This window comes from Coregonus lavaretus (assembly GCF_964263955.1).
Source record: "Coregonus lavaretus genome assembly, chromosome: 17".
In the NCBI taxonomy this organism is placed as follows: domain Eukaryota; kingdom Metazoa; phylum Chordata; class Actinopteri; order Salmoniformes; family Salmonidae; genus Coregonus; species Coregonus lavaretus.
In genome coordinates, this window is record NC_140004.1 from 38562792 (window position 1) to 38586459 (window position 23668).

At 43.3% G+C, this 23668-nt stretch overlaps 1 protein-coding gene across 1 annotated transcript in view; it reads right to left on the bottom strand.

Annotated features, from left to right (window-relative positions):
* The window catches only part of LOC311144388 (growth hormone receptor-like), a 92185-nt gene that overhangs the window by 46223 nt on the left and 22294 nt on the right, over positions 1-23668 (bottom strand). The window contains exon 2 of the mRNA XM_084180403.1: positions 5113-5232. Within this exon, the coding sequence (XP_084036529.1) occupies positions 5113-5212 (100 nt within the window). The 5' untranslated portion in view covers positions 5213-5232. The remainder of the gene's footprint in view (positions 1-5112; positions 5233-23668) is intronic.

Consider the following 23668-nt stretch of genomic DNA (forward strand, 5'->3'; position numbering starts at 1 on the left):
CACTCAAGGAATGTAAACAGGTGTTAAAAATAACTGCCAACACATGCACGCACACACACCTATGTCTTACTGTACTTGTGAGGACTTTTTGGGGAACAACAATTGATTATCATTCAAAATCCTATTTTCCCTAACCGGTAACCCTAACCCTAACATTAACCGCTAATCCTAACCCTAAACCTAACCCTAACTCCTAACCCTAAACATAACCCTAACCTTAATTCTAACCTTAACCCTAACCCCTGAGCCTAAAATAGCCTTTTACAAGTGAGGACCGTTAAAATGTCCTTACTTCTGTGAATTTTAGTTGGTTTAGTATTCTAGTGAGGACTTCTGGTACTCACAAGTATAGTAAAATGTGTACTCGCTCTCTCTCTCTGACACATAAATTCACACTGCTTTCTTCAGGACATTGAAAATATTGGAACTTGATACAAGACATTTGTTACCACCCACTCTTAAACAGCACACCCACCCATGTGTTCTCAGTCAATATACTTGGTAAAATAAGAGTTAAATACAATAATATAATACTTCTATGTGGGTTCGATTGAATTGAGTCTTAAAACAATTATCCCCATTCTGCCAGGGTCCACTCACAGTCCCAGACAGATTAGCCAGATTAGCCAGATTAGCCAGGATCCAGTAGTTTATTAGCCCAAGATAACGATGCTAATCTCCTGTAATAACCTCACAACCACAGCATTAGCTTAGTTATGTCATATTAAGAATGGCTGAGAGTAAATATAGATGAGTTGGTTGGGTTACAGTTACCCCTCTCAACAGACACACACACGCACGCGCGCGCACACACATACACACATGCCGCGCGCACACACTGCTTTGGCATTGGACTGCTTTGTTAAGATGAGTCGTTGGTCTCTCACACTGACTGACTGAGGTGGTTCTAGCCTAACTGTCAGAGGTTACTAGTTTTCATGGGGGGGTTTTAGTCGTCATGAGCCAACATCAAATATTCTCACATCATTTTGTCCTGTAACTGGCCTCCTTGTAGCTGTGTGTTTCTACCTGGAATATTGGAATAAGGCCTGAGCATTTTATGGTTTCTCTAGGCTAATATTTGCCAGATGTTTGAATGTTGTGCCAGGAACGCTACAAGAATTGAACAAAGCTGGGATCTCCTGGCTAGAGGCCAAAGCCCTCACACAGAAGAGAGTGAGGTGAGCCATGATGGACGCCCTATGCTCCCAAGGGGCCATGAGGATTAAGTCAAGTACGTCAACGTTGTGGCAGTGGCACCCTGAACTAGTAGCACAAATTGGACATGTATTATCCTAACATCCCTCATACCTTCCATCCCTCACCCCTTGAAAGTTCTTCCCTGGTTCTCCTTCCATTCCTCCCCAGAAATTATTGTCTGTCGATGGGCCCTGTCTCTCCTTAACTTGTCTGTATCGTTGGGCCCCGTCTCTCCTTAACTTGTCTGTATCGTTGGGCCCTGTCTCTCCTTAACTTGGCCCAGCCCTGCTACAAACCGTAAACACAACCCAGTACTGCTCTTTGAAGGGCTCAGACTGAGGGCTCTGAAATTGTTGTGTGTGTGTCTATCTGTATGTGTGTGTACATGTGTGTGCATGCGTATGTGTGTGTGTGTGTGTGTGGCGAGGCGAGGCATGCCAAACCGTTTGCGGTCACCGTTTGTTTCTGCCTGCATTGCTACAACAGGTTCAATAGGTACGCAGGGTCCAGACAGTCACACAGACACACGCACGCACACACACACACACACACACACACACACACACACGGACACACACGCACACACACACACACACACACAAATCACCCTGGTCTGGCCCTAAACACAGGGAGCGTCTCCAAAAGCATCCTCTCTGCTTGTTATGTGGTCTGCCCACTGGTGAAAAAACATTTAACAGGAAAAAACATGTAGCTAGACTTCCAAGAAGGCCCACTTTTGCATCTCAGAGGCACGTCTGGTAAATATATGTAATGGGTAGAAAATACTAAAACTGGTTGGGGTAGAAACTATGACGGGACTACACACACACACACACACACACACACACACAAACGCACACACACACACACACACACACACAATTCACACACTGCATGACTTCAGGAGCTGCTGTAACACGTTTAGATAGAAGCATTAGGAAAAAATAGTGTAGTGACTGTAAGCTAGGAGTGAGGCTGAGAGAGAATGAGAGAGGAGGAGAGAGGAAGAGAGAGAATGAGAGAGGCAAAGAGAGGAGGAGAGAGGCTGAGAGAGGAGGAGAGAGAATGAGAGAGGCAGAGAGAGGAGGAGAGAGGAGGAGAGAGAATGAGAGAGGAGGAGAGAGAATGAGAGAGGAGAGAGGCGGAGAGAGGAGGAGAGAGGAGGAGAGAGAATGAGAGAGGAGGAGAGAGAATGAGAGAGGAGAGAGGCGGAGAGAGGAGGAGAGAGGAGGAGAGAGAATGAGAGAGGAGGAGAGAGAATGAGAGAGGAGAGAGGCGGAGAGAGGAGGAGAGAGGCGGAGAGAGAATGAGAGAGGAGGAGAGAGAATGAGAGAGGAGAGAGGCGGAGAGAGGAGGAGAGAGAATGAGAGAGGAGGAGAGAGAATGAGAGAGGAGAGAGGCGGAGAGAGGAGGAGAGAGGAGGAGAGAGAATGAGAGAGGAGGAGAGAGAATGAGAGAGGAGGAGAGAGAATGAGAGAGGAGAGAGGCGGAGAGAGGCGGAGAGAGGAGGAGAGAGAATGAGAGAGGAGAGAGGCGGAGAGAGAATGAGAGAGGAGAGAGGAGGAGAGAGAGTGAGAGAGGAGGAGAGAGAATGAGAGAGGAGAGAGGCGGAGAGAGATGTTTCACAGTTGTTGAGGAAGACTGGGCCAGTTGGCCTTAGCACTGCCTTCGTTGGCAACCAATCAAATGAATACGGAACTCTGTGGTTCCCTGAGACTGCTCAGCATCTGACTATGTCCCAAATGACACCCTATTCCCCAGAGGGCTCTGGTCAAAAGTAGTGCACTATATAGGGAATAAGGTGCAATTTGGGACACTGTTTGATGGCCAGTCGTTATCTGAATAGTTATCAGTAGTTTCTGTAAACTGGAAGCGATAAAAATGTTTGCAGCAGTTTTTGGGAGCAGCCTATTGCCAGGTGAACTAAAGATCCCCGGGGAAAGACAGACACTAATTTTAGCAGAATTTTAGCTACCCACAATTCAGTAATACATATCACAAACTCAAAACCAGAGAAAGCTCACTAGTGACCATTTGAAAATAAAAACTACTTTAGTAGGCACTAGACTTAGTACAGTATCTTTGTCATTCCCTTTTTATATAGCCAACTTTTGAAATGGTTAAAATGACATGTTCTACATGCTTTTGTCACCTGTATGAACCTTATCCATACCCACTCTGACCTTCTACAAGTCCAGGAACAAAGTGAGGCTTAGTTTCATTACAGAGGAGAGAGGCTACACCACCCAGGTATTCATGTGAGAGAGGAGAGAGGCTACACCACCCAGGTATTAATGTGAGAGAGGAGAGAGGCTACACCACCCAGGTATTAATGTGAGAGAGGAGAGAGGCTACACCACCCAGGTATTAATGTGAGAGAGGAGAGAGGCTACACCACCCAGGTATTAATGTGAGAGAGGAGAGAGGCTACACCACCCAGGTATTAATGTGAGAGAGGAGAGAGGCTACACCACCCAGGTATTAATGTGAGAGAGGAGAGAGGCTACACCACCCAGGTATTAATGTGAGAGAGGAGAGAGGCTACACCACCCAGGTATTAATGTGAGAGAGGAGAGAGGCTACACCACCCAGGTATTAATGTGAGAGAGGAGAGAGATCCCTGTGTGATGAGTCTGGGGAGAGTTCTCATCTCCTGCCAAAGACGTGTTCCATCATTAAATCTTCACCAGCAGGCCAACAGCGACTCATTACCTTTACAGTTTCATCCATAAGGGAGTTCTCCAGGTTCATGCCCTTATAATCTATGGACCACTGGGCTCTGGGTAGAGGAAGAAGAGAGGAAGAGGAGAGGATTGAGCACACCCTACGGAGAGTGCTGTTAGACAGGGTCACAGAGAGAGACATAACGTACTGGAGCGCTCTAGACCAAATGAAAAAACTAGAGTACTGGAGACAGGCTCATGGTAAGTGACCAAACATTCTAGATCCCTCCATTCAGATTGACCAAACATTGTGTGAGGGAACAGTTTCTACACTAGAGGCTGGCCCAGAGCTGTTCACTTTAACCCACTTCCAATGGACAGAGTCCATTTGAGCAGCAGCCAGTGCATTGTAAGGACATCGCTCAACTCTGGGTCCAGCTATCACTCTCTATAATGCCATGTTCTGAACTCAGAGACTGGGAGCATAGTTTCACAAACAATGTGGCAACAGAATATGGCCATGAATATGACATTCCTGAATTGTGGTCCCTTAGATTGCACCATTCAGAAGAGATACCATTTACATTGCTATTATAGCAAAACAATTAGGGCTCCCTTCCCATCTTTTTACTCATGATATCTGTAATTTATTACGTTTTACATATTATTTGTCCTTTGTAGTAGTGGTTATTAAACATATAGTATATAAAATGCATGTCTTCCTTGGCTGTATGGAGGGAGCTGTGTTAGGTCAACATGTAGCCCATCATGTCCCTCTGTCTGCCTGTCTGTCTGTCCCTGGACTTTGTCACAGCCCAGTCCAATCTATTTACCTTCACTATTGATCTGGTGCAGTTTGACTGGCTGAAAAAGGAAAGACTGCTGTTTGCTCAACCAACAACCTTTTCCCATGTGTGCAAATACAGGACTCTGCAACTGATGTCTGACATAAGGTTTGATAAGTGTCAAAGCCCCGTACTGTGCAATATTGGATCAAACAAGAAAGGACATTGATTCACATGCTCACGATTTGAAACTAAAAAGAGCAATAGATCTGATTTAGAAAAAATGAGTATTGTGTTATAAGATAGATGATTGTTGTCAGAGCTAAATGTCAGTTACCGTAGGTGATATCAGATACAGTAGGAGTATCATACATTTCAACACATCACACTCTCTCTACAGCGCTAACAATGACATGAAGAGACAAACATGAGTGTGTACGGAGGTACGGGGTGTAGCAGCCTACCTGATGACGTCATAGAGCCAGGGTTCATCAGTGAGGCTGATCTCACAGCAGACAGCCAACCCAGGGAGGATAACAGGAGGAGGAAGGATGGAGCAGCCATGACAGGGGGGCTTCCCTTTGCTGGAGAGAGAGAGATAGAGATAGAGATAGAGATAGAGAGAAAGATAATTGTCAGCGATGTTACCCAATGACATCCCTGTGTGAAATACTGAGCCAATATCTTCTTTACCCTGTGCTCTCTCTCTCTTGCTTTCCCTTCCCCATCCCCCTCTCTCTCCACCCTTATCTGCCCTGCTAGCACAAACTGTGACTGACATTTATTTTCAGCTGGCCTATGTGAAACCTAACCCCGGACAGCACATAATTAACATCCAAGCAGCTACTGAGACGCTCCACACTACCATGCACAATATACTGTATGTTGCCCAATGTGTTTGTAGTGTCTGTGTGTGTGTGTGTGTGTGTGTGTGTGTGTGTGTGTGTGTGTGTGTGTGTGTGTGTGTGTGTGTGTGTGTGTGTGTGTGTGTGTGTGTGTGTGCGTGTGTGTGTGTGTGCGTGCATGCATGCGTGTGTCTGTGTGTGTATGTGTCCATAATTTAAGAGGTACAGTATAACTTGTGTGCATATGGAATAGTTCCCTTCCAGGCTTTATGCATTGATTGTATGGCTGTCAGCCAGGTCATTGAGACATCAACAGAAAAATCTACAGAATTGACAGTCTGGTGAATGACTGGAACATTATGCTCCATTCTCTTACACTGTCAGCTTGGGAGATGCCTGCTATAGCGACAAGCAAAACGTTTTTTATTTATTTATTTTATTTCACCTTTATTTAACCAGGTAAGCCAGTTGAGAACAAGTTCTCATTTACAACTGCGACCTGGCCAAGATAAAGCAAAGCAGTGCGGTAAAAACAACAACAACACAGAGTTACTTATGGAATAAACAAAATGTACAGTCAATAACACAATAGAAAATATATATACAGTGTGTGCAAATGTAGTAAGTTATGGAGGTAAGGCAATAAATAGGCCCTAGTGCAAAATAATTACAATTATAATTTAGTATTAACACTGGAGTGATAGATGTGCAGAATATTATGTGCAAATAGAGATACTGGGGTGCAAATGAGCAAAATAAATAACAATATGGGGATGAGGTAGTTGTGTGGGCTGATTACAGATGGGCTGTGTACAGGTACAGTGATCGGTAAGCTACTCTGACAACTGATGCTTAAAGATAGTGAGGGAGATAAGTGTCTCCAGCTTCAGAGATTTTTGCAGTTCGTTCCAGTCATTTGCAGCAGAGAACTGGAAGGAATGGCGACCAAAGGAGGTGTTGGCTTTGGGGATGACCAGTGAGATATACCTGCTGGAACGCATACTACGGGTGGGTGTTGCTATGGTGACCAATGAGCTAAGATAAGGCGGGGATTTGCCTAGAAGTGATTTATAGATGACCTGGAGCCAGTGGGTTTGGCGACGAATATGTAGTGAGGGCCAACCAACGAGAGCGTACAGGTCACAATGGTGGGTAGTATATGGTGCTTTGGTGACAAAACGGATGGCACTGTGATAGACTACATCCAATTTGCTGAGTAGAGTGTTGGAAGCTATTTTGTAAATGACATCGCCGAAGTCAAGGATCGGTAGGATAGTCAGTTTTACGAGGGCATGTTTAGCAGCATAAGTGAAGGAGGCTTTGTTGCGAAATAGGAAGCCGATTCTAGATTTAACTTTGGATTGGAGATGCTTAATGTGAGTCTGGAAGGAGAGTTTATGGTCTAACCAGACACCTAGATATTTGTAGTTGTCCACATATTCTAAGTCAGACCCGCCGAGAGTAGTGATTCTAGTCGGGCAGGCGGGTGTAAGCATCGTTCGATTGAAGAGCATGCATTTAGTTTTACTAGCATTTAAGAGCAGTTGGAGGCCACGGAAGGAGTGTTGTATGGCATTGAAGCTCGTTTGGAGGTTTGTTAACACAGTGTCCAATTAAGGGCCAGATGTATACAAAATGGTGTTGTCTGCGTAGAGGTGGATCTGAGAGTCACCAGCAGCAAGAGCGACATCATTGATATACACAGAGAATAGAGTCGGCCCGAGAATTGAACCCTGTGGCACCCCCATAGAGACTGCCAGAGGTCCAGACAACAGGCCCTCCGATTTGACACATTGAACTCTATCTGAGAAGTAGTTGGTGAACCAGGCAAGGCAGTCATTTGAGAAACCAAGGCTATTTAGTCTGCCAATAAGAATGCGGTGATTGACAGAGTCAAAAGCCTTGGCCAGGTCAATGAAGACGGCTGCACAGTACTGTCTTTTATCGATCACGGTTATTATATCGTTTAGGACCTTGAGCGTGGCTGAGATACACCCATGACCAGCTCGGAAACCAGATTGCATAACGGAGAAGGTACGGTGGGATTCGAAATGGTCGGTGATCTGTTTGTTAACTTGGCTTTCAAATACTTTCGAAAGGCAGGGCAGGATGGATATAGGTCTGTAACAGTTTGGATCTAGAGTGTCACCCCCTTTGAAGAGGGGGATGACCACGGCAGCTTTCCAATCTCTGGGGATCTCAGACGATACGAAAGAGAGGTTGAACAGGCTGGTAATAGGGGTTGTGACAATTTCGGCGGCTAATTTTAGAAATAAAGGGTCCAGATTGTCTAGCCCAGCTGATTTGTAGGGGTCCAGATTTTGCAGCTCTTTCAGAACATCAGCTATCTGAATTTGGGTGAAGGAGAAGCGGGGGGGCATGGGCAAGTTGCAGCGGAGGGTGCAGAGCTGGTGGCCGGGGTAGGGGTAGCCAGGTGGAAAGCATGGCCAGCCGTAGCAAAATGCTTGTTGACATTTTTGATTATCGTAGATTTATCGGTAGTGTTTCCTAGCCTCAGTGCAGTGGGCAGCTGGGAGGAGGTGCTCTTATTTATTTAATGCAATACATTTCATATTTCAAATGCACTCCAGTATATAATTAAGCTGACCTTCAATGGCATAGTAGACACCTATCCTTAGCGACTTAGCAACAAAATGTCCATTCAATATTTACATTTGAGTCATTTAGCAGACGCTCTTATCCAGAGCAACTTACAGTTAGTGAGTGCATACATTTTCATACTGGCCCCCCGTGGGAATCAAACCCACAACCCTGGCGTTGCAAGCACCATGCTCTACCAACTGAGATACACAGGGCCTATATGACTACAGTAGCTGCTGACTGTAACCTTTACAGTTCCAGGTGATCCCGTGCGGTGCCATCCTCCTAAAACTAAAATAGCAGTTCTCATGGCGGCGGCGTGGCAGTGACACAGAAACACTGTGACAAACTGTTGTGATTCACCAAGGTAAGGGGAACAGCTTCTATGTGGCAAGTCCACACCCTATATATAGGCCAACCTCTCTGTCTCTCTCTTTGTCTCTGTCTGTCTCTAGACAGAGCACTGCTTCCCAACTCTGACTGGATTGGGGCCAACCTGAAGTCTTCAGAACCTTCTGGTAACCCCTAAGTGAATATAACAGGTGTTTCTTGCCACAACCTTGTCCTAAGCTACCACCCACAAGGAACTGACTGACTTAGGGGAGACACTAGAGACGCTAATATTACTACCGGTACTAAAATCTCAATTTATCCAAGTGGGGTATTCATGACAGTATTCGATAACGACCTGGACAAGTCCTGGCTATGTTAGAAAAACGACCTGGCCAAGAGGTGTTTTATGACAAAGCCACCTATGACAACAATGCAGAGGCCGGCAGCACAGGAAGGACTAGAAATTAAAAACTATTGGAATCCGACTGAAATACACACTGTTGTGAAGACCTGAAGTCTGAGCTTCAAGGCAGAGTAGGTTGAAAATGGGTTACAAATATTTTACATTTTGTTTTAAATTGTTTTAATGTATTGTATGGCATATGTGATAAGTATCATATGTTATCCTACATATGATCTGTCCATTGAGAAGCATGGGAGCTCAATAATATATACACTGAGTGTACAAAACATTAGGAACACCTTCCTAATATTGAGTTGCACCCCCTTTTGCCCTCAGAGCAGTCTCAATTCGTCGGGGCATGGAAGCTCACTCATATCTGTAATATAAACAAACCATTTCCTGAGAGGCAAAGGCCATCTGTTGCATGTGTGTTTACAGGCCAGGAGGCCAACATATACAAGGCCGGGATTCAAAAGTAAGGAATCTGGCAAGAGGGATGCTTGTTTGGCCTTAGAAAATGGTTCAGTCCAAAATCAATAACGTCTTTCCTTCCACTATGTTGCGCTCTCTCTTTCTCACCGTCGACGTTTATCACCCTCTCTTCCATCTCCTCGCAGAACGAGGGAGAGCTCGGTTGTTGTTTTGGAAAGTTTTGTAAGTCTCTGAAAAAGTGTGAGTAGAGCCTCTCTCTCTCTCTCTCTCTCTCTCTCTCTTCTGAAAGTCTATTGAAAACGTTTGGCTACTAGCTTTTGAGTGTGGATCCCGCGACGGGGTTAGCATCAGTTGCTGGGACCGCTACTATCTGTCCAGGGATCCTGCCGACCAAGGTTCTGATTAGCTGCTTAGTGTAGCAGCTAGCCTAGCTGCCACTGTTAGCTGCCTATCAAGCGAGCAGGGTTTTCTTGAGGGCTTGAACGTAGCCTGCGACGCGGTTAGCTCTTGTGGCTGGGACTGCGGATTATCCCGGGCTTGTGACTGTCTAGATCCCTGCTGTTTGTTGCAGTTTCCATCTTCCCTGTGACCTGCCCTGTCTGGAACTATGAAGAGTAACAGCGTAACCTACGCTGCTACCAAAGCTGGCGGGTGTACCATTGAGCACATTGGTGTCTCTCTATCACAGGTGAATAATATTTTTAAGGAACAAAAATAGTTCTACAAGCAGTCGTTACAACAACAAGAAAATAGCTCAAAGTGTCCAAAAACTGGTAGCGTCAACTAATAAAAGAATAGACGACCTGACCAGAGAGGTTGCGGTCATGAAGAACAGTTTGCAGTTCTCGCAGGGTCAGCTCGATGAGTTTAAAAAGGTGACAGCAATCTGTAAGTCACTGAGAGAGGACATCAGTTCTGTGTGTGAATCCATGATTACAATAACGGAGAAATCGGATTATCTCGAGGGACACTAAAGGCGGAACAACATTGTTGTGGACGGAATTACAGAATCTCCACGAGACCTGGACGGAGTCTGAGGACAAAATGAGGGAAATTATCTCGGAGAAACTGAAGATTGAGGTGGAGCGCGCCCACAGGATTGGAAAACCCACCACAGGCCCAGGTGACAGGCCCAGCCCGATAGTGGTCAAGTTCCTGAGGTTCAAGGACAAGGTAGCTGTTCTGGAAAGAGCCAAGAACTTGAGAGGAACGTACATCTTCCTCAACAAGGACTATCCTGAAGCTGTGCGCCAGAAGAGAAAATAACTTATCACGGCCATGAAAGCTGCCAGAGCACGTGGGGACATTGCTTACATCCGCTATGACAGGCTCATTGTCCACCCTCCCTCCCAAAAGCCTGGAAAGGATGAGAGCCAAGCCTATGGGTTCGTAGCTTCAACCCCACAGCACACAGCACACACACTAACTGACTAATTATTTTTTGTAATGTCTCCTCCTGTTGCTCCCCTCCGGCGCTCTGAATCGCCGGTCTACTGAGCCACCGGTCTGAGCGCACCACCTCGGCAACACCGGAATGGAAACCCAACGCACCCTAATCACCTCCAGCGCACCTGCACCTCATCATCTCATCACCACCCCTATATAGCCCTGGACTGTTCAGTGTTGTGTTGTGTGTGATTGTTAGTGTCAAGTCGTGTACTCGCTCTTTGTTGTTCTCTTGCTCAGTGTTAAGTAAACCTTTACATTGTTGATTCCTGCAGAAATTGCCAATAAACTGAAGATCTCGTACAATGCTGTGTTCTACTCCCTTCACAGAACAGCGCAAACTGGCTCTAACCAGAATAGAAAGAGGAGTGGGAGGCCCCGGTGCACAACTGAGCAAGAGGACAAATACATTAGAGTGTCTAGTTTGAGAAACAGACACCTCACAGGTCCTCAACTGGCAGCTTCATTAAATAGTACCCGCAAAACACCAGTCTCAACGTCAACATTGAAGAGGTGACTCCGGGATGCTGACCTTCTAGGCAGAGTTGCAAAGAAAAAGCAATATCACAGACTGCCCATCTTAATCTTTTATTTTTATTGGCCAGTCTTAAGACTTAATGTCAAGTGTTATTGAAATGCTGTGGTTGCAGGTTTACCTGCCTCATCTAAGGCATTTTGGGGTGTTGCGCTAAAAGTCAGTATCTAAATAATGTGTGTGAAATGCTTAATAGTGTATGTGATGTAAACCGAGAGGTCTACCTTCTTGGGGACCTGAATATTGACTGGTTTTCATCAAGCTGTCCGCTCAAGAGGAATTTTCTCACTGTAACCAGTGCCTGTAATATGGTTCAGGTTACTAATCATCCTACCAGGGTGTTTACAAACACTAGAGGAACAAGATCATCCACATGTATTGATCAAATGTTTACTAATACTGTAGAACTTTGTTCTAAAGCTGTATCCATACCCATTGAACGCAGTGATCAAAATATAGTGGCTATATCCAGGAAAGCCAAAGTTCCAAAAGCTGGGTATAAGAGATCATACAAAAGGTTTTGCTGTGACTCTTATTTGGATAATGTTAAAAATATTTGTTGGTCTGATGTGATTAATAAGGAGCATCCAAACGCTGCACTTGATGAATTTATGAATTTGCTTCTTCCAATTATTGATAAACATGCACCTGTTAAGAAACTGACTGTTAGAACTGTTAAGGCTCCATGGATTGATGAGGAATTGAAAAACGGTATGGTTGAAAGAGATGGGGCAAAAGGAGTGGCTAATATGTCTGGCTGCACATCTGACTGGCTGACTTACTGCAAATTGAGAAATGATGTGACTAAACTCAACAAAAGGAAGAAGAAACTGTATTATGAAGCCAAGATCAATGAGTACTTTAAATTAAATTATGGACAGAAAGACAAATTCAACTCCATCTTTCATCGAATCAGATGGCTTATTCATCACAAAACTATTTGATGTTGCCAATTATTTTAATGATTACTTCATTGGCAAAGTGGGCAAACTTAGGCAGGAAAAGCCAACAACAAACAGTGGACAATCGTATTCATGCATAAAAAAACTAATAATGAAAGAGCAGCATTGTAAGTTTGAATTGTAACTGTGGGAGAGGTGGAAAAACTATTGTTATCAATCACTAATGACAAACCTCCTGGCATTGACAACTTAGATGGAAAGCTACTGAGGATGGTAACTGACTCTATGGCCACTCCTATCTGTCATATATTTAATCTGAGTCTAGAGGAAGGTGTTTGTCCTCAGGCCTGGAGGGAAGCCAAAGTCATTCCACTACCCAAGAGTGGTAAAGCAGCATTTACTGGTTCTAACAGCAGACCTATCAGCTTGTTGCCAGCTCTTAGCAAACTGTTGGAAAAAAATGTGTGTTTGACCAAATACAATGCTATTTCTCTGTAAACAAATTGACAACAGACGTTCAGCATGCTTATAGAGAAGGGCACTCAACATGTACTGCACTGACACAAATTACTGATGATTGGTTGAAAGAAATTGATAATAAGAAGATTGTGGGAGCTGTACTGTTAGATTTCAGTGCAGCCTTTTATATTATTGACCATAACCTGTTGTTGAGAAAACGTATGTTTTATGGCTTTTCAACCTCTGCTATAATGGATTCAGAGCTATCTATCTAATAGAACTCAGAGGGTTTTCTTTAATGGTAATGAATGGTGTGGCTGTTGAACAAGTTGAGGAGAATAAATGATTTGGTGTTACCTTAGCCTGTAAACTTTCACGGTCAAAACATACAGTGCCTTCGGAAAGTATTCATACTCCTTGACTTTTTCCACATTTTGTTAGGTTACAGCCTTATTTAAAAATTAATTAAATTGTTTTTTTCCCTCATCAATCTACACACAATAACCCATAATGACAAAGCAAAAACAGGATTTTAGATTTTTTTGCTAATTTATCAATAAAAAAAAACGGAAATATCACATTTACATAAGTATTCAGACCCTTTACTCAGTACTTTCTTGAAGTGCCTTTGGCGGCGATTACAGCCTCGAGTCTTCTTGGGTATAACGGCTACAAGCTTGGCACACCTGTATTTGGGAATTTGGGGAGTTTATTCCATTCTTCTCTGCAGATCCTCTCAAGCTCTGTCAGGTTGGTTGGGGAGCGTTGCTGCACAGCTATTTTCATGTCTCTCCAGAGATGTTCGATCAGGTTCAAGTCCGGTCTCTGGCTGGGCCACTCAATGACATTCAAAGACTTGTCCCGAAGCCACTCCTGCGTTGTCTTGGCTGTGTGCTTAGGGTCGTTGTCCTGTTGGAAGGTGTCCCTTCGCCCCGTCTGAGGTCCTGAGCGCTCTGGAGCAAGTTTTCATCAAGGATCTCTCTGTACTTTGCTCTGTTCATCTTTCCCTCGATCCTGACTAGTCTCCCAGTCCCTGCCGCTCAAAAACATCCCCACAGCATGATGCTGCCACCACCATGCTTCACCGTAGGGATGGTGCCAGGTTTCCTCCAGAAGTTACGCTTGGCATTCAGGCCAAAGAGTTCAATCTTGGTTTCATCAGACCAGAGAATCTTGTTTTTCATGGTCTGAGAGTCTTTAGGTGCCTTTTGGCAAACTCCAAGCAGGCTGTCATGTGCCTTTTACTGAGGAGTGGCTTCCGTCTGGCCACTCTACCATAAAGACCTGATTGGTGGAGTGCTGCAGAGATGGTTGTCCTTCTGGAAGGTTCTCCCATCTCCACAGAGGAACTCTAGAGCTCTGTCAGAGTGACCATCGGGTTCTTGGTCACCTTCCTGACCAAGGCGCTTCTCCCCCGATTGCTCAGTTTGGCCGGGCGGCCAGCTCTAGGAAGAGTCTTGGTGGTTCCAAACTTCTTCCATTTAAGAATGATGGAGGCCACTGTGTTCTTGGGGACCTTCAATGCTGCAGAAATGTTTTGGTACCCTTCCTCAGATCTGTGCCTTGACACAATCCTGTCTCGGAGCTCTACGGACAATTCTATGACCTCATGGCTTGGTTTTTGCTCTGACATGCACTGTCAACTGTGGGACCTTATATAGACAGATGTGTGCCTTTCCAAATCATGTCCAATCAATTTAATTTACCACAGGTGGACTCCATTCAAGTTGTAGAAACATCTCAATGATGATAAATGGAAACAGGATTCACCTGAGCTCAATTTCGAGTCTCATAGCAAAGGTCTGAATACTTATGTAAATAAAGTATTTCTGTTTTTTATTATTAATAAATTAGCAAACATTTCTAAAAACCTGTTTTCGCTTTGTCATTATGGGGTATTGTCTGTAGATTGATTATTATTTTTTTAAAATCCATTTTAGAATAAGGCAAAATTTAACAACATTTGGAAAAAGTAAAGGGGTCTGAAAACTTTCCGAATGCACTGTATAGATTCAATGGTTGTAAAGATGGGGGAGAGGTCTGTCCATAATAAAGAGATGCTCTGCTTTTTTGACACCACACTCCACAAAGCAAGTCCTGCAGGCTCTAGTTTAGTCTTATCTTGATTATTGTGGCCAAGCGCTGCAAAGAAAGACCTAGTTAAGCTGCAGCTGGCCCAGAACAGAGCAGCACGTCTTGCTCTTCATTGTAATCAGAGAGCTAATATAAATACTGTGCATGCCAGTCTCTATTGGCTAAGAGTTGAGGAGAGACTGACTGCATCACTTCTTCATTTTATAAGAAACATTAATGTGTTGAAAATTCAAAATTGTTTGCATAGTCAACTTACACACAGCTCTGACGTACACACTTACCACACCAGACATGCCACCAGGGGTCTTTTCATAGTCCCAAAATCCAGAACAAATTCAAGAAAGCGTTCAGTATTATATAGAGCCATTATTGCATGGAACAGCAAACCTGATTTAAAAAAAAACTGAGAAAGCAACACCTCACGGCACAATGCCTTTCCCCTATTTGACGTAGATATTGTGCGTATGTAATGATATGTAGGCTGTGTGTGCTGTTTTTAAAATCATGTAGTTCTGTACTTGAGCTGTTCTTGTCTATTAATGTTCTGTATTGTGTCATGTTTCATGTTTTGTGACCCCAGGAAGATTAGCTGCTGCTTTCGCAACAGCTAATGGGTATCCTAATAAAATACCAAATACCCTCTCTCACTCCCTCTATTTCCAAATAGCATTCTATTTCATCTGAAAAACCTCATCATTACAAGAGCTACTAGCCTGTAACAACATTCAACCCCTTCTCCTCGCTCTCTCTCCTCTCTCTCTCTCTCCAACCCCCCTATTCCAGTATGTGGCCCCATTCTAATTGACCATCAATCTTCACTTTTTTCCCTTTCCTCTAGATTCTGCTGTTTAACCTCCCGCTCACTTCTCTACCAAACAAGACCAGACAGCTTTCGCTACTACAGAATCTTTGTGAGTTTTTTTTCTTAGAAAAAAGGGTTCTTCAAAGGGTTCTCCTATGGGGACAGCCAAAGAACCCTTTAAGGTTCTAGATAGCACCTTTTCTTCTAAGAGTGCAGGCACACACTCTGAATCCAGCTAAAACACACTGCTCCTGTTCTGAGGATCAAGTGCCACTCCTGAGATCAAAAACCTCTAACGCTCACTAAGAACCAACCAAACTCCTGCCAGAGATACACGACTACACCTTTCCAGAAAGGCTATCTGACTCAAAATATGTTTTGGGTAGCCTACAGTTGAAGTCGGAAGTTTACATACACTTAGGTTGGAGTCATTAAAACTTGTTTTTCAACCACTCCACAAATGTCTTGTTAACAAACTATAGTTTTGGCAAGTCGGTTAGGACATCTACTTTGTGCATGACACAAGTAATTTTCCCAACAATTGTTTACAGACTGATTATTTCACTTATAATTCACTGTATCACAATTCCAGTGGGTCAGAAGTTTACATACACTAAGTTGACTGTGCCTTTAAACAGCTTGGAAAATTCCAGAAAATGATCTCATGGCTTGAGAAGCTTCTGATAAGCTAATTTACATCATTTGAGTCAATTGGAGGTGTACCTGTGGATGTATTTCAAGGCCTACCTTCAAACTCAGTGCCTCTTTGCTTGACATCATGGGAAAATCAAAAGAAATCAGCCAAGACCTCAGAAAAAAAATTGTAGACCTCCACAAGTCTGGTTCATCCTTGGGAGCAATTTCCAAACGCCTGAAGGTACCACATTCATCTGTACAGACAATTGTACGCAAGTATAAACACCATGGGACCATGCAGCCGTCATACCGCTCAGGAAAGAGACTGTCTCCTAGAGATGAACGTACTTTGGTGCAAAAAGTGCAAATCAATCCCAGAACAACAGCAAAGGACCTTGGGAAGATGCTGGAGGAAACAGGTACAAAAGTATCTATATCCACAGTAAAATGAGTCCTATATCGACATAACCTGAAAGGCCGCTCAGAAAGGAAGAAGACACTGCTCCAAAACCGCCATAAAAAAGCCAGACTACGCTTTGCAACTGTACATGGGGACAAAGATCGTACTTTTTGGAGAAATGTCCTCTGGTCTGATGAAACAAAGATAGAACTGTTTGGCCATAATGACCATCGTTATATGTTTAGAGGAAAAAGGGGGTGGCTTGCAAGCTGAAGAACACCATCCCAACCGTGAAGCACGGGGGTGACAGCATCATGGTGTGGGGGTGCTTTGCTGCAGGAGGGTCTGGTGCACTTCACTAGGAAGGAAAATTATGTGGATATATTGAAGCAACATCTCAAGACATCAGTCAGGAAGTTAAAGCTTGGTCGCAAATGGGTCTTCCAAATGGACAATGACCCCAAGCATACTTCCAAAGTTGGAGTGGCCATCACAAAGCCCTGACCTCAATCCTACAGAAAATGTGTGGGCAGAATTGAAAAAGCGTGTGAGCAAGGCTTACAAACTTGACTCAGTTACACCAGCGCTCTCAGGATGAATGGGCCAAAATTGTGGGAAGCTTGTGGAAGGCTACCTGAAACGTTTGACCCAAGTTAAACAATTTACAGGCAATGATACCAAATACTAATTGAGTGTATGTAAACTTCTGTCCCACTGGGAATGTGACGAAATAAATAAAAGCTGAAATAAATCATTCTCTCTACTATTATTCTGACATTTCACATTCTTAAAATAAAGTGGTGATCCTAACTGACCTAAAACCGGGACTTTTTACTAGGATTAAATGTCAAGAATTGTGAAAAACTTTGTTTAAATGTATTTGGCTAAGGTGTATGTAAACTTCCGACTTCAACTGTAGGTATTGTACTGTGCAGCAATCATTCAACAAAGTTACTTATAGTCACCTTGGAGGCAATGATGTCATAACGTACAACCTATTAGAATCGAAATCTCTAACTTTATTAACACCATAATCGAATCAACCAAACAGCATCATACTTTGATGTCCATAACATAGTCAAAGGGGTATGGATGGTTAGCCAACATGAAAACAGGCCGAAAGGAAGACTTGCATAAAGCCCCTACCTGAACTGAAATCCCAATGGAAGTTTTTCCATTTATTGATTTGTCCTTTCATCCAGCCAGTTTAACTGGAGAATAGTTTCATGTTTTGCCTTTGTTGCAATGTCTTTAGTGTTGTGAGCAGAAAGGTCTCTCTCTCTCTCTCTCTCTCTCTCTCTCTCTCTCTCTCTCTCTCTCTCTCTCTCTCTCTCTCTCTCTCTCTCTCTCTCTCTCTCTCTCTCTCTCTCTCTCTCTCTCTCTCTCTCTCTCTCTCTCTCTCTCTCTCTCTCTCTCTCTCTCTCTCTCTCTCTCTCTCTCTCTCTCTCTCTCTCTGTTCACCTGACCCTCTTATTGAGCCACCGAGCTAAAAACTCTCAGAGGAATGCACTGAACAGTGTGTGCGTTTGTGTGTGAGCGAGTGCAAGGTTTCTTTCAGAGCATTGATATGGACCACTTGCCTCTCCAGCTCGTCTCTCCTATCTTTGTGTAGTGTGTGTGTGTGTGTGTGGCCTGTTGGTTCTCCCTCTGTAGAAGGATGTTGACACCTCATCGAGGGTCAAGAGTCCACTCAATCATCACAACATGGAGACATCCCTCAGAGAGTGTGTGAGGGTGAGCTCATTCTCACCTAAATTTGTGTGTGCTACCTATAATCTGCATCCAACCGGAAATATATTAAATTAAGAAAATTAAACTTCACCAACCTCAAGACATCATAAACAGAGAGCTTTTGAAATTAAAGTAATACAGAAGAAAAAAATCACGTTGCCTAATGAAGCCCTTGGTTCTACATTGAAGCGGTGCTATAACTTTACACTGAGTCAAAAGATTAGTAACCCAGGCCCTGTATATTCACAGTGTCCACATTGATCCTCAACAGCACTCTGGCAAGCCTGTCTGTAAGCTCCCTCATAAATAGCAGATGAAACCCAGCTCACCACCAATACATAAGCCAATATGTTTCTTTCCTCTGGAAGAAACTCTCGAGACCCAGTCACTTTTCATAGATTCCTACATTTCAAAATGTTAATAACTTGCATCAAGACAAAGTTCCAAGTTCAGTTTCGTGATACACCGACTAGCCTAATTGATAAGGTTAGAGGATAATAAACTGATCCTAGATCTGTGACTACAAGCAATTTCAACGCACCTCTCTCTCTTTCTCTCTCTCTCTCTCTCTCTCTCTCTCTCTCTCTCTCCCTATATAGAGTATATACATGGGAAACACTGTGTACATATACAGTGGGGGAAAAAAGTATTTAGTCAGCCACCAATTGTGCAAGTTCTCCCACTTAAAAAGATGAGAGAGGCCTGTAATTTTCATCATAGGTACACGTCAACTATGACAGACAAAATGAGAATTTATTTCCTGAAAATCACATTGTAGGATTTGTAATGAATTTATTTGCAAATTATGGTGGAAAATAAGTATTTGGTCACCTACAAACAAGCAACATTTCTGGCTCTCACAGACCTGTAACTTCTTCTTTGAGGCTCCTCTGTCCTCCACTCGTTACCTGTATTAATGGCACCTGTTTGAACTTGTTATCAGTATAAAAGACACCTGTCCACAACCTCAAACAGTCACACTCCAAGAGCTGTCAAAGGACACCAGAAACAAAATTGTAGACCTGCACCAGGCTGGGAAGACTGAATCTGCAATAGGTAAGCAGCTTGGTTTGAAGAAATCAACTGTGGGAGCAATTATTAGGAAATGGAAGACATACAAGACCACTGATAATCTCCCTCGATCTGGGGCTCCACGCAAGATCTCACCCCGTGGGGTCAAAATGATCATAAGAACGGTGAGCAAAAATCCCAGAACCACACGAGGGGACCTAGTGAATGACCTGCAGAGAGCTGGGACCAAAGTAACAAAGCCTACCATCAGTAACACACTACGTCGCCAGGGACTCAAATCCTGCAGTGCCAGACGTGTCCCCCTGCTTAAGCCAGTACATGTCCAGGCCCGTCTGAAGTTTGCTAGAGTGCATTTGGATGATCCAGAAGAAGATTGGGAGAATGTCATATGGTCAGATGAAACCAAAATAGAACTAAACTCGTCGTGTTTGGAGGACAAAGAATGCTGAGTTGCATCCAAAGAACACCATACCTACTGTGAAGCATGGGGGTGGAAACATCATGCTTTGGGGCTGTTTTTCTGCAAAGGGTACAGGACGACTGATCCGTGTAAAGGAAAGAATGAATGGGGCCATGTATCGTGAGATTTTGAATGAAAACCCCCTTCCATCAGCAAGGGCATTGAAGATGAAACGTGCTGGGTCTTTCAGCATGACAATGATCCCAAACACACCGCCCGGGCACGAAGGAGTGGCTTCGTAAGAAGCATTTCAAGGTCCTGGAGTGGCCTAGCCAGTCTCCAGATCTCAACCCCATAGAAAATCTTTGGAGGGAGTTGAAAGTCCGTGTTGCCCAGCGACAGCCCCAAACATCACTGCTCTAGAGGAGATCTGCATGGAGGAATGGGCCAAAATACCAGCAACAGTGTGTGAAAACCTTGTGAAGACTTACAGAAAACGTTTGACCTGTGTCATTGCCAACAAAGGGTATATAACAAAGTATTGAGAAACTTTTGTTATTGACCAAATACTTATTTTCCACCATAATTTGCAAATAAATTCATTAAAAATCCTACAATGTGATTTTTCTGGATTTTTTTTCCTCATTTTGTTCTGTCATAGTTGACGTGTACCTATGGATGAAAATTACAGGCCTCTCTCATCTTTTTAAGTGGGAGAACTTGCACAATTAGTGGCTGACTAAATACTTTTTTTCCCCACTGTATACACTACCAGTCAAAGGTTTGGACACACTTACTCATTCAAGGGTTTTTCTTTATTTTTACTATTTTTACATTGTAGAATAATAGTGAAGACATCAAAACTATGAAATAACGCATATGGAATCATGTAGTAACCAAACCCTTTGCCTTGATGACAGCTTTGCATACGCTTGACATTCTCTCAACCAGCTTCATGAGGTAGTCACCTGGAATGCATTTCAATTAACAGGTGAGCCTTCTTAAAAGTTAATTTGTGGAATTTATTTCCTTCTTAATGCGTTTGAGACAATCAGTTGTGTTGTGACAGAAGATAGCCCTATTTGGTAAAAGACCAAGTCCATATTATGGCAAGAACAGCTCAAATAAGCAAAGACAAACGACAGTCCATCATTACTTTAAGACATGAAGGTCAGTCAATACTGAACATTTCAAGAACTTTGATAAGAGAATCATAAATAGGGTGAGAGAAGAAGAAGATAGATAGATAGATAGATAGATAGATAGAGATAGATAGATAGATAGATAGATAGATAGATAGATAGATGATAGATAGATAGATAGATAGATAGATAGATAGATAGATAGATAGATAGATAGATAGATAGATAGATAGATAGATAGATAGATAGATAGATAGATAGATAGATAGATAGATAGATAGATAGATAGATAGATAGATAGATAGATATATAGAAATAGATAGAGATAGAGAGAGAGAGAGAAAGAGAGAGAGAGAGAGAGAGAGAGAGAGAGAGAGAGAAGAGAGAGAGAGAGAGAGAGAGAGAGAGAGAGAGAGAGAGAGAGAGAGAGAGAGAGAGAGAGAGAGAGAGAGACAGAGAGAGAGAGACAGAGAGAGAGAGAGACAGAGAGAGAGAGAGACAGAGAGAGAGAGAGAGAGACAGAGAGAGAGAGAGAGAGAGGCATCTTCCCCAACATCTGGAACCAAGGACTGATCACCCCAATCCACAAAAGTGGAGACAAATTTGACCCCAATAACTACCGTGGGATATGCGTCAACAGCACCTTGGGAAAATCCTCTGCATTATCATTAACAGCAGACTAGTTCATTTCCTCAGTGAAAACAATGTACTGAGCAAATGTCAAATTGGCTTTTTACCAAATTACCGTACGACAGACCACGTATTCACCCTGCACACCCTAATTGACAAACAAACAAACCAAAACAAAGGCAAAGTCTTCTCATGCTTTGTTGATTTCAAAAAAGCTTTTGACTCAATTGGCATGAGGGTCTGCTATACAAATTGATGGAAAGTGGGGTTGGGGGAAAAACATAGACATTATAAAATCCATGTACACAAACAACAAGTGTGCGGTTAAAATTGGCAAAAAACACACACATTTCTTTCCACAGGGCCGTGGGGTGAGACAGGGATGCAGTTTAGCCCCACCCTCTTCAACATATATATCAACGAATTGGCAAGGGCACTAGAACAGTCTGCAGCACCCGGCCTCACCCTACTAGAATCTGAAGTCAAATGTCTTCTGTTTGCTGACGATCTGGTGCTTCTGTCACCAACCAAGGAGGGCCTACAGCAGCACCTAGATCTTCTGCACAGATTCTGTCAGACCTGGGCCCTGACAGTAAATCTCAGTAAGACAAAAATAATGGTGTTCCAAAAAGGTCCAGTTGCCAGGACCACAAATACAAATTCCATCTAGACACCGTTGCCCTAGAGCACACAAAAAACTATACATACCTCGGCCTAAACATCAGCGCCACAGGTAACTTCCACAAAGCTGTGAACGATCTGAGAGACAAGGCAAGAAGGGCCTTCTATGCCATCAAAAGGAACATAAAATTTGACATACCAATTAGGATCTGGCTAAAAATACTTGAATCAGTTATAGAACCCATTGCCCTTTTTGGTTCTGAGGTCTGGGGTCCGCTCACCAACCAAGAATTCACAAAATGGGACAAACACCAAATTGAGACTCTGCATGCAGAATTCTGCAAAAACATCCTCCGTGACAACGTAAGACACCAAATAATGCATGCAGAGCAGAATTAGGCCAATACCCGCTAATTATCAAAATCCAGAAAAGAGCCGTTAAATTCTATAACCACTTAAAAGGAAGCGATTCCCAAACCTTCCAATAACAAAGCCATCACCTACAGAGAGATGAACTTGGAGAAGAGTCCCCTAAGTAAGCTTGTCCTGGGGCTCTGTTCACAAACACAAACAGACCCACACAGCCCCAGGACAACAACAACAACAACACAACTAGACCCAACCAAATCATGAGAAAACAAAAAGAGAATTACTTGACACATTGGAAAGAACAAACAAAAAAACAGAGCAAACTAGAATGCTATTTGGCCCTAAACAGAGAGTACACAGTGGCAGAATACTTGACCACTGTGACTGACCCAAACTTAAGGAAAGCTTTGACTATGTACAGACTCAGTGAGCATAGCCTTGCTATTGAGAAAGGCCGCCGTAGGCAGACCTGGCTCTCAAGAGAAGACAGGCTATGTGCACACTGCCCACAAAATGAGGTGGAAACTGAGCTGCACTTCCTAACCTCCTGCCAAATGTATGACCATATTAGAGACACATATTTCCCTCAGATTACAGCGATCCACAAAGAATTTGAAAACAAAACCAATTTTGATAAACTCCCTTATCTACTGGGTGAAAAACCACAGTGTGCCATCACAGCTGCAAGATTTGTGACCTGTTGCCACAAGAAAAGGGCAACCAGTGAAAAACAAACACCATTGTAAATACAACCCATATTTATGTTTATTTATTTTCCCATTTGTACTTTAACTATTTGCACATTGTTACAACACTGTATATATACATAATATGACATTTGAAATGTCTTTATTCTTTTGAAACTTCTGAGTGTAATGTTTACTGTTAATATTTATTGTTTATTTCACTTTTGTTTACTATCTACTTCACTTGCTTTGGCAATGTTAACACACGTTTTCCCATGCCAATAAAGCCCTTAAATTGAAATTGAAATTGAATTGAGAGAGAGAGAGACAGAGAGAGAGAGACAGAGAGAGAGAGAGAGAGAGAGAGACAGAGACAGAGAGAGAGAGAGAGAGAGAGAGAGAGAGACAGAGAGAGAGAGAGAGAGAGAGAGACAGAGAGAGAGAGAGAGAGAGACAGAGGGAGAGAGAGAGAGAGAGAGAGAGAGAGAGAGAGAGAGAGAGAGAGAGAGAGAGAGAGAGAG